Source organism: Loxodonta africana, chromosome 4, assembly GCF_030014295.1.
Source record: "Loxodonta africana isolate mLoxAfr1 chromosome 4, mLoxAfr1.hap2, whole genome shotgun sequence".
In the NCBI taxonomy this organism is placed as follows: Eukaryota; Metazoa; Chordata; class Mammalia; order Proboscidea; family Elephantidae; genus Loxodonta; species Loxodonta africana.
In genome coordinates, this window is record NC_087345.1 from 153579675 (window position 1) to 153591945 (window position 12271).

General features: G+C 36.2%; 1 protein-coding gene across 2 annotated transcripts in view; it reads right to left on the bottom strand.

Annotated features, from left to right (window-relative positions):
• The window catches only part of BEND7 (BEN domain containing 7), a 126140-nt gene that overhangs the window by 86535 nt on the left and 27334 nt on the right, over positions 1-12271 (bottom strand). For both annotated transcript variants that reach the window (XM_064284869.1, XM_064284870.1), the window contains 2 exons: positions 9272-9394; positions 5656-5921 (listed from right to left, as the gene is read on the bottom strand). In XM_064284869.1, coding sequence (XP_064140939.1) covers positions 5656-5921; positions 9272-9394 — 389 coding nt within the window. The remainder of the gene's footprint in view (positions 1-5655; positions 5922-9271; positions 9395-12271) is intronic.

The window sequence follows — 12271 nt, forward strand, 5'->3', positions numbered from 1 at the left end:
GAGACTAGAATTTGATTTATGCTAAAGATATCTGAGCCAAAATGTATAATGCATATGATTTTAACCACTACTCTCTAGCGTCTTCCATCATAACTCCACTGAAATTGCTTCTCTAAGAGATGTCCACCTCTGAGAATCTGTCCTTGACCCTCCAAAAAGAGGAAGACTCCTCCTCTTCTGTGTTCCCATGGTACCTTTCGACTGCCTGTATCAGAGTTTAGTCCTATTATGCTGCAATTATTATTAATGTATTTTCCCCCGTATGGTGCTTCTTGAAGGGCAAGGGCATTTTCATTTATTTCAACATGTCTTGGAAAACAGTGATGATAATTAACATTTACTTGGTACTTACAATGTCGGAGCCCTGGTGACGTAGTGATTAAGAGCTTGGCTGTTAATCAAAAGGTCAGCAGTTTGAATCTACCAGCTGCTCCTTGGAAACCCTGTGGGGCAATTCTATTCTACACCATAGGGTCACTATGAGTCAGAATCAACTCGATGGCAATGGGTTTGTTTTTGTTTTTGGTGCTATATTCCAGGCCCTTGGATAGCACACATTACATGGATTTTCTAAGTTAATTCTCACCTTATGAACTGGCCACTAGATTACTATCCCCAATTTACAGATGAGGAAACTAAGGCTTAGAGAGGTTAAGTAACTTGTCTAAGATTATCCGGCTAATAAAGGACAAAGCAAAGATCTGAACCTAAGTATTCTGTACTAGAACTTATCATCTCAAGCATATCCTGCTTCAATTTTAATGTGTTAATAAATAAATGAAAAAGTGTTTGCTTGCCTGATTTATTAGTTTCCAATGAATTACTTTACTGGGCTAAGAAGGTGTTATTGAAACTGAGATCCAAATTCAGCGGCTATTTCTATCGAAAGCATCAATGCATTATCAATTATTTATTTTAAAAAGAATGATACAAAATAAACATTGACAAAATCATCTTTGGCTGATTTATTTTCTGATAATTTTAAAATTTCTGCAGTCTGGGATTACTGGAGAATATATAATTATTGTAGTTACTACTAGAAAAACATTTTCTACTTTAAAAATTCTTATAACAAGATTTTTTAAAACTGCTCTGAGTCTTTCACCAAAGCCAGAAAACAAATCAAACAAAAAATAGCAACAGCAAAACAAACTTGGGTCATGTATGCATGCCCTGAAAAATACAAATCAATATATCCAACTAAATAGGAAGAGATGGTGACTGTAAGAAATTAACAACTGTGTTGTCTGAGTACAGGTAGAGTATGGGGTTGTGAACTCAAGAAGGAATAATTAAATGCTGTATTTAAATCTGAAATTTGATTTTGGCTTTCTGCTTTTGCTTCTGTGTAACTGAGGCTTGAAATTTTATTTAATGTGCCAATTTAAATGAGTCAAATAATCCTACCCCAAAAGAGAAACATTTCTGGCCACTTCCCTTTTAAAAATACTATTAAAAAAAATAATAATAATAAAATAAACTACGTATATGTATTTGCTCATTCATACATAAAAAACCCAACCAAGCCCATTGCCATTGAGTTGATTCTGACTCACAGTGACCCTACAGATAGAGTAGAAATGGCCCCTTGGGTTTCCAAGGAACAGCTGGTGGATTCGAGCTGCCAACCTTTTGGTTAGCAGCCCAGTTCTTAACCACGGTGCTGCTAGGGCTCCCATTCATACATATACAGAGTTTATTTAACAGATGTTTAGATTTGTCCCTATAAAGATTACTTAGTTTGGGCTGCTAAGGTTAAAAAAAGATCCAAAATTTATTGAGTGCTTAAAATGGGCCAGGCACTGTTGTAAGTGCTTTGCGTAGATCAATTCATTTAACTCTTCCAAAAGGCCAACTCTATGATGTAAGCACTATTTTTAATCCCTATTTAACAGAGAGAAACTGAGTCAGGAAAGTTTAGGTTTGCGAGCTCAGGTTCACACAGCTGAGGTTCTAACCTGGGCAGTATGACCTCAGAACCTGTACTCTTAACCATTAATTCTCCCCAAGAGACTTTTGAGTCAACAGAATAAATAGCCATAGTCTAAGCTTTCAGTTTTCTTTTGCACAACAATCATTCCACAAAAATTTACTGAGTATTCACCCTGTACAAGAACTGTGCTAGACCAGACACCCAGCAGTCTTTCGGCACAACGGAAAGAGCAGGTGACAGACCTGGGTTTAAGAACCAGCTCTCCTGTTTTCTGGCTGTGTGTGCTACTTAAGCCCTTTTTGCTACATTTCCTCATCTATAAAATGAGGATAATAGTACCACCTCATAGAGCTGCTGAGATAAATCATTTAGCACAGGATGGCACATATTATTATATACTCCCCGCCCTTGAGAAACTTGGGTGGAAATATGAGATATCATGTAAATAATTACAAAACGGTCTAGAAAGTTCTATAATGGACGATTGCTTAAATCATATTAGAATCTTGAGGGGAATAGGTAGAGAGAGGAGTAAAGAGGACAGAACTAATAAATGGGAGTTAAAAAGATAAAAAGATGAGGGGGTTTTAATTAAAGCCAAGTTCTAAATCCAAAGTTTCATAAGTTTTATTTTACATATTGTGCTTTATGCAAATATAAGTGTTGTGTCATTTGCAGCCTAAATAAGTAACATTTACGGAGCACCTTTTATGTGCCAGGCGCAATAACAGGATTTTCCTGTATATTATATAATGCTTACAACACTCTGAGGTTGCGCTGACGTTTCAGTTGGTTTTGATCAGAGTTTAATGTTTTACTGCGTTTGGGTAGGGACAATCATTACCCAGCAGAAGGCGGATGTAGATGCAATGGTCTCTAACCCCACACGGGCCTTCATGTTTATGTCTGTGCGTGGATACACATTTGTATTTGTATGACACTACAAGCCACAGTGTATAAAGGAAAATAATACACCGTGAATTTAAAAAATATTTAGAGTAAAATTTTTATACTTAAAAAGTATGTTTTATATGTCATATTCCCATTGTTTCTAGCTCCAATCTTTCTCCTGTGCTCCAATGTCCAATGAACATTTTGAGAATACTAAATTTACTTTTATTTTTTATTCAGAACTGAAAGCCTGCTTCTGCTCTTGCTTCCTCTATTTCAGTTAAGGAAATCACTACCATCTAGTAACCAACCTAGTTTTACTTTCTACACCAAGTTCTCTGTGTGGATACCTCCTACGTGTCTCTTGTTTCTCTTTCTCTTCAGGCTGACTGCCCTTGTACAGACCCTCAATGCTCTTGCCTGGTTGACTATAATTATATTCCTCCTGAGTTTGTCTCTAGTATCTCCTCTCTCCGTCTACCCATCATCGACACTGCTGTTCAGCTACTATACGAAAACACAGATATGATTATTCCTCTACTTGAAACCTGCCATGGCTCTTTAGTGTCTACATGATAAAGACCCAAAGCTTCAGCATGATATATGAGGGCTTTCACCATCTGGCCCCATCCTACTTTTATATCATTACCTGCTACCAATCCCAGTGAGACAGCTGCTTTAGCAACATTGGACCACTTGCCCAAACCTACAACTTTAGACCCAATCTTCCCAATGCTAGGCACTTTCCAGAACCATCTTCAAAGATATAATTCTCATCCACTTGTTTTTCTCCATTCATTTTATAGAATAATCCCTACAAGATAATTAACTTTCTGCTTTCTCCTCTGGATTTTTCACTGAATTTTAAAAGGCTGATGGCTAAAAAATGCTGGAAAAGCACCTAAATTTGGATGCCTTAGCACTGACAGTCCCATCCCTTAGGGAGTCAGTCTCCCACCCACCCTCAGGGACTGTGCAAACAAGCTGCATTAATGCCAGCATGCAGTGTTCACAGAGAATTTCCTCATCTACTGAAGGTACTCAACAGGTGGTTCTCTAGGGGCAGCTATAGCTTTTGTTGAATAGATGAATCAATTGGCATATCAGTTGAATAATATCCACTTTTGTTTTTGCTTTTCTTTAGATGCATGTTATTCTTCAAAGACAATCAGAATCTAATCGAGTTTTCATGAACAGTTCTGAATGTGCTTTATCAAATTTAATAGCTCTTGTTAGCAAAAAAATCATGAATAAAAAATAAATTATTTTTTATATGGCATGGCATATAAATAAAATAATATTAATACTGGTAAAGATAATAATACTCTATTTGATTCCAAATATTTCACTAATGTACATAGGCCTTTTTCAGATCTTCCTCATCTATGTGCATTTGGAGCTTAAAAATAAAAAAAATTTAAAAAAAGGAAATAGTTCAGTCATTACCAGTAGATCAGCCCATTTGGGATGTGATTTATGCAATTCAAATTACTGCTCCTGATACACCAAAACCTATCAGAAAAAATGCTTGTCAAATTCAAGGAAAATATAAAAGTATTATGAACACTGCTGAGGATGGACTGAACTGTGTTGTGAAACGATTCACCTCTCCTTCTGAGTATATGACCTACGTGGAGTTGGAAAGCAGGACCTTAGCTGCAATAATAATAACAATAATACAAAACACTCATATGAGCCGATTCGCCCAGGGTGGAGCATTATCATTAACGATCTTTTTAATTGTTTTTAGTCTTGAAGAACTTTACAATAAATAGCATGTGTTCATAGATAAAAATACCCCTTTAACACTAAGGTTGGGTAAAAGTTCAAATAAATTTTCTAGTCTAAAAGAGTCACAAGATGATTATTTTTGTCACCTCCCTCTATTAAAGGCCCAATGTGGATATATGCTAGCAAACTGACTTTCTGTATCTTAAAAGGCAGCACTTTTTAAAAACAACAGCAATTTATTTCTTATTTAAAGTTTAAAAGGTAGGGCCAAACTCAATTCCTATATAGCCCTGTGGGAGTTCTCAGCAGGATTCTCATCCAATGCAACCTGGTAATAATAGATCACTCATTCTCGTTTATTTTAAGAACTCTCCCAACAAGTTGGGGTTCACAACACAAATGTACTTAGATAAAAATACTGTAAATATATGCAATTGCAAACATAACACATCATTAAAAAAATTAGCTTATGGTCACAGAAATATACAATGACAAGTCTGAGGGCTATCTAGACGTCATCCAACATCTGACTTCAACGACATTCTAGCTATGATATTAAAATAGAAAATCCTTTGTGGAGCGTTAACCTATCATTACAGAGTAAATGGCATGGCACTGCAACCTAATTAGCAGTGTAGCTTGCATCTATAAAATAGAATTAGAACTACTGCTCCTTTTTTATTATTAGTTTGTGTTTCTAGAAAGGTGTGACCTTATCTGTATGGTTCTGTTCACTTACTCCCATCTACAAGGGATTTAATTACGCTCTTTTAGTTCCCTACACTGAGAAAGCTGAATACTGCCACTTCAAAATTTTAAAACGCTAAAGAAATTAGTGAGAAGATTATTTACTGTCACTCTGCTTCCTTCAGAAATAATGACTAGAAACATGTTTAAACAAATAATGCATAACATTTTAGGAAAAGAAAATTCCAGGCAAGGGAATTATTAGTAGTCTTCCTTTCCTCTCTGCCACATGTATTCTGCAAGTATCTCAGGTTTTCTTGGGCAGAACTAGTTAAGAGGAAAACGTCTTAATAGTATAAAATTCCTGAAAGTTACATCACATTAGAATCTGCAGCCATAGAATATCAACTTACATCTGAGGAAGGTGATTCAAGAACAATGCCAAATCCTAAAACGTGGTTCTCCTCAGTGGAGATGTGCTCGGCTGCTTGGAGACCAGACTGCTCAGAGGCCACTGCTGTCTTCTTTTCAGTTTCTAACACACTGGGCTTCTGTTTCACAGTAAGAGGTTCAACAGTCTTTGGGGGAACTTTTTTCTTTTTATTTCTCTTGCGTGAGACAGCAGTTCGCTGGGAGCATATAAGGGAAATTGGGGGTTGTTGTCTGTTTTGAGTTCCAACTGTGAACAATAAACAAAAATATGGTACAGGCACTTGTGTCTAACTTTGGAAAACTTACCACCCATCTACCTACATGCTTGACAAACTGAAACTGAAATGAGGCCCACTCACGAATCTCGTTCTGGACCAAAGGTAGCCAAATGCTGGCTCTGGAGCACTTTTAAGTTTTAAAGGCAAAACAGAGACCTCCAGGCTCTCCGGTAAGCCAATTTCAGGAATATTTCAATTGTGATTTGGGGTTAAACTGATCAGTTGCTAATAATCTACAGGTGTCAAAACTTACAACACCTGAGAAATGGTAATCATTTGGGAAACTCTGATCAAAAAGAACAGTTTGAGTGATTCTGTAGTAGGACCAGTAAGCATATGGACAAAGCCTGTTATTCACTCATGAGGTCCAGTAACTCCTTCACCACCAAAAAAGTATCCCCCACACATCGACTCTATCCACAGTATTATGTTACATGGTTTCAGGCCAGGCCACTTCTCTGTACTTCAGTTTATGTAGCTGAAAATTAGGAATAATATGGCTCTGTAGTCATCAAACAAATTAGTAAAATTCAGAAGAAGTCTGAGCTCCAAAGATGAAAAGAACTCTACTAGGGCTAAGACTGACTATACACTTAAAGAAGTCAAGGATGGTAATTGTAGTTTTTACACATGCACTTTGAGAAGCAACATTTGTTAACCGTTTAAACACACTCATGGAAAATTTAACAGGAAAATACGGCATTATTTAGATCTTTAGATATTAATAAAAAAATATGGCTTATAAAATATAACCACAGGAAATGCCTGCTTTTTTCAGAAATATAGCTATACATATAAGCCAAAAAAAAAACGTCCTAAAATGCACATAAATATGGATCACTCCCTCTTATTTATGTGTCCTATCAATTTGAAAATAAAGAATACTTACACTTTGAACTTGATATTTTCATCCCCAGACTGGGAAGCAATTTATAGATAAGTACTTGAAACCTACTATCTGCACTGCAAATGAGCACTGAAAAGCTTTTCAACTACTCATGCCGTTGTCTAGCTCAGTGGTTCTCAATCTGGGCTGCACATCACAGTCACCCTGGAGCTCAAAAAAAATCCCCATGCCTCAGCCGCACCCCAGACTAATTTAATCGGAATTTCCAGGGGTGGGGCCTGGGCACCACTATTTCTTTCAAGCTCTGCAAGCAGTTCTGAAGTGCAGCCAGAGTTGTGAACTTTTTTCTGTTCTGTCTGAATTTTCACCCAAGGCTTGGTCTACAGTCCCAAAGTTAAATGGATAACTGAAGCAATTATCAAGATGGTCTAGGGCACAGGCCTCTCTAAACCTCGCTAATCGAAATTAAAAGTGAAAATGGTTTTGGCTCAAAGAACACAGGGACTATCTTAGTTTTTGGTCTCCCTGAAGTCTAGATACAGCCCTAGTCTTCTGATTTCAGGTCTTATCACTCGATCTTAATCCTTGCCTTCTCCTTAAAGTAAAGGTGAAACTTTCTAATTTAAATCTAAGTCTTATAGGCAATAAACCTTAAGTAAATCTGCCCACACAGTACAAACTTATAAGTTTCAGAAAATTAAAGAAGAGTAATTTATGCAGTTTTATCCTTTATGCTATCCTATGGCTTTGGAATAGTTTACTGTACTAATCTGCAGAAGTTCAGAAAAGAAAACATGGTGACAAAGTGGCATTTACTTAATAGATTCTAAAAAGGTTTCAGTCAGAGACTTAAAGGGTTGCAATTTGTAGTTTGCCTTTTCAGTAGTAAGGAGCTTAAACTACAAAATAAATCATTACAATTTCACGCACATATTTTCTTAAGTGCTAACAAATTCTTCCTCTGAGAAAAGAATCCGAACATAATAAAGTAACCTTTCTCTCTGAGCTCCTTATTTAGGAAATGTTAACCTCTGCCAGGCTAATAAGAACCCAGATTATTGTGGTGGAACAAGGTGAGTCAAATACTTACTGACCTGAGCAAAATGCTTCTTTTTCCTTGGGATAAAACCAAATACAGTACTTAAAGAGATGTTGCTCTTCAGAGAGCCTTTTGCTCACCTTTTGATCACCTTTAATGTGATTTGGGTCACTGATATGCTTAAGTACTAATCTTTTTATATCAAAATCACATCATTGAATATTAAAATTTTACTAGAATTCACTAAATGGCACCCAAGAACAATTTCTGAAAGATGACCTTTCTGAATATTATTATGGTGAAATGGTAAGAAAGTCAGTCATAATATGACTATGTTGTTTATTTTCCTGCTTTAGGCTAAGACCAAATAACAATTTTCCCTGACAAGACGGACAGGTTGATAACTTGATTTGTCTTCCTGTACCTGTGACCAAAAAAAAATATCTGTTTTTCTCCTAATTGCAGAGACTAGAAAACACAGCTACCATAATAAAGACCTAGACTTGCAGACTGTTATGTAATGCTCTGTGGTCTTTATAATATTATTAATGAAAAAGAGTTTACATTTATATAATGCTTTACAAAGTCTATTTACATTTACTTTCTAATTTTATTCTCAAAACAACCCTGTGAGTTCAATATTAATGTTTCATTTACAGATGAGACGTGAGGCTCAGATAAATCGCACAGCTACAAGAGGGGAACTGGGACTCCAAAGTCAAACTACAAATTCATTTTTCTTTTGTTCTTCATCTTGTCTAACAGTGGTAAGTAAAAAAAGTCATGTAAATAAGGAAGAAAAACTTGAGGTGTCTCTGAGCTATCAACACTATAGTTTCTATATCCTGAATGCTGGAAAACCACAAATGGAGCCTGAGGTAAAGTTCAACATGTCTTGTCTGCTTAAGTTCTTGAATATGTTCAACAGTGGAGCCCATACTTCCTAACGGGCTCCTCCACATGTATTAAAAATGGGTGACATTCCAAACATCAAGTCAAGCCCCCAAAATGACTTGGACAGTAGCGGGGATTGTCCAAATATACACAGCCCCCAACTTGGGCACCTCAGGATGTAAGGAGGTGAGTTGTCCTCATTTTCTTTCCTGATGTGAACCTTACTGTCAGTTCCCATAAGAAAACTGGACTCAAGAACTGTGCCCGCCTTTGTGTACAATACTTCCAAAATTTAATTAACTGACATTTGTGAAGTACTAGGAGATCATGGGATGAAGTATATGGAGTATGGGTAGTGTTATTAGCAATAAAAAAATTGGTTTGATTTCCTAAAGGAAAAATGGGTTTTGAGAAAATGTATGCTTTGAAAGTGCACAGCAAGACAGCAAGGTGGGAAGACTAAATAATAAAAGGACAGTAAACGTCCCAACCGAAGATGTCAGATATGCATTAAAAATCAAAGGACTTGTTCTTTGTACCTGCTTGAATTTGCATTAATTTTCTCATGGTCTTGAGTTCTTGGAGAATGGCCTGCAACGTTGACTGGCAGTTACAGGTACAGCAGTTTGATTCACCTGACGAATTCACCACTGGAAGTTCTCCTAAGCATAAAAGAAAAGAGTGACACACTCCAAACAAAAAACAATATATACAAAGAGGAAGAAAAAGAAAAAAGAAGGTATCTTGACAGGATTTTGAAGCATATGTAATTATTAAGAAACTGTACCTAAGGAAAACCTAAATTTTGGGCCCTGACTTAATCCAATTATGCAAGCTTCTATGCTGTAAGGTGCGTGCTGTTTCACAAGGTGGTGGAGCCTGCATGAACCTATGAACACAACGCACTGTCTCAGCAGGCCTCCCTATTGTCAGATCAGTTCACCTCAGATAACAGTATCATAAAGTTCACTATAAACATACTCACACCATTTTGTACAAAAAACGAGCTCTGAGAACAGCCTTACAAAAAACTGGTAGTTGTGTATGTTTTAAGAGTTTATATTAAAAGTTAAATGAGAGTCTTACTATTAAAAATAGTTTGAATATTAAGTATGGTACTTCAAAAATTAAGAACCGTGGACACAACTAAAACTTTTAGAATACTCTCTGGGTGTACTCACTGTGTTTGGGATGGAGAAAAGAAGTGGAAAAAGGGTATAGGAGTGTATTTTTTAACTTGATAGGTGAGAGGGTGTTGGTGTGTTGGCATTTCTCCAACTTAATAAAGGAGATCTTACAACGTTTATTCATTCCCATTTCTTACTCTTCCCTCACCTCAGTCTTTTCCATTTTTAAAATGTAATCTCTTTTCCTGAATAAAACTCTCCTATTTTGTTTCTCTTATATGTAAACAAATATCTTCCTATTGTTCTTAGAATAAAATGGGACATCTGCAAAATCACTTCTCCAGGAGAATTCCTCTAGCATCAACATTCATCCCTTACTATCCTAAAATGGATCAGTTTAAGAGACTGCTATCAGTTATGTCTTCTCATAGGTGAGAGAGCTAAGTTCTAGGGTTTTATTCCAATTATATCTTTTAGTACACATTAAATGTAATTTAAATCCTGTAACATGAATTATACGTTATGCATCACAGTATCCACATTTTCATAGTGGATACTACGAAAAAAATTGCCACAGCAAAATCATGAAATACTTACAGATAAATTAATGTTTGAAGTAGCATAATTATTTAAATTCAAAATTGTAGCAAACTGAGGTTACAACTTTAAAACTGCAAATGATTTCAATGAATTATCAAAGTAATTACAGTTATACGTAATACATTTCTATTGAAAATATGCAAGCAATAAACACAAAAAGATCTATTTTCAAAATAATATGGGGGAATTTATATTTGTAACTTTTATTAATATTAGTAATATTTTCCAAAGTAAATCTACCATCCTTGTTGTGAACTGGAAAACAGAACACTATTTACCAAAACTTATTCATATGGGGTCTACTAACATTATACATATACTGTTGCTGCTGCTGTTGTTAGGTGCCGCTGAGTCAGTTCCAACTCATAGCGACCGTACAGGACAGAGTAGAACTGTCCCATAGGATTTCCAAGGAGCAGCCAGTGGATTTGAACTGCTGATGTTCTGGTTAGCAACCAAGCTCTTTGCCACCAGGGCTCCATATATATATATATTAGGATATTTTATTTTTCATAGTTCTTTCATGGCAGTAGTTAGGAGGGCCTTATAGAATATCCCTAGTCACTGTTCTAAGTACTATTTTTTTTTTTTTTTTATCATTTTTAGAGGATAAAGCCAAGCCTTTTCAACTTGTTATAAATCATTTTCTAATTTTAAAGAGAACTGACTTTTTTCTTATGGAGGAGTCTTTAAAGAGCCATCTCCTTCCGACCTGGAAGCGTGCCAACCTGTGAATTTGATATCAGCTTATGTAATATTGAGGGAATGATAAGATACCCGTACATCTACTGGGGTCTCTTGCTGTCACATCAGCAGTGTCTCAGGACAGCTTTTCATGCCTTTGAGTTGGTTGCTGCAAATTATGTTTTTTTAAAGAATCAAAACAGTTTTCTTTTTTTTAAAGAATACCGTGAAATAAAAATGAATGGAAAGTCCTTAATTTTTTAAGGAAACTGAAATGCACCTTCCTGCTAAGTACATTCTTATTTTGTCTTGTTCCTTTTGTGAAAACTATAGATCTGCACATCTATACATAATTTACAGGACAAATAAAATCCAGTGCCACTGGATGGAAATTTAACATGACCAGAAAACTTGTCAATTTCTTCCTGAAAACCCGCTGCAGTCGAGTCGGTTCCGACTCACAGCAAAACTATAGGACAGAACAGAACTGCCCCATACGGCTTCCAAGCAGTGGCTAGTGGATTGGAATTGCTAGCCTTTTGGTTAGCAGCCAAAGCACTTAACCACTGTGCCACCAGGGCTCTATTTCTTTCTTAAGCTTCGCAAAAAAATTGCCACTTGATATTTTCTTAACAGTTAGGAATCTAAATTAAGGCATTTTACTTGAAAGGAATAGTTTTCAACACTAATTAAGGAAGTTATAAAATATGGATCATTTGGTCCAGTAGCTGCAGTGGAGTTTAAAGCAAAGGTGCCACTCCGGACCCTATTAGTCTTCCCTTTAGCTTCTCCTTATAATGAAAGAAAGCAAAGAGTAAGCAAGAGGATATGTTAATAACATATCACATGGCCAGGAAGCTTCTTTTAGTGGCAAAGGGGAGTTCTTTCTGCCCTGAGGTTCAGTCCTGTGTGACATATCTGTAAATTGGCAAATGACAACTTCTGAAAGGGCTAAACTCTCTAAGAAATCTTCACTTCCAATATAGATCCCCTAGTCTTTCCTGATTCTCAATTCTGGTGTTTTACACCCTTCAACTTCTTCCTTTATATTTTCTCTCTCTCTTAAAATAGCTCAGGTAAGACAGGTGATTAAGGGAGCGTTTAACTCATTGTATTGAACTCAAAGAT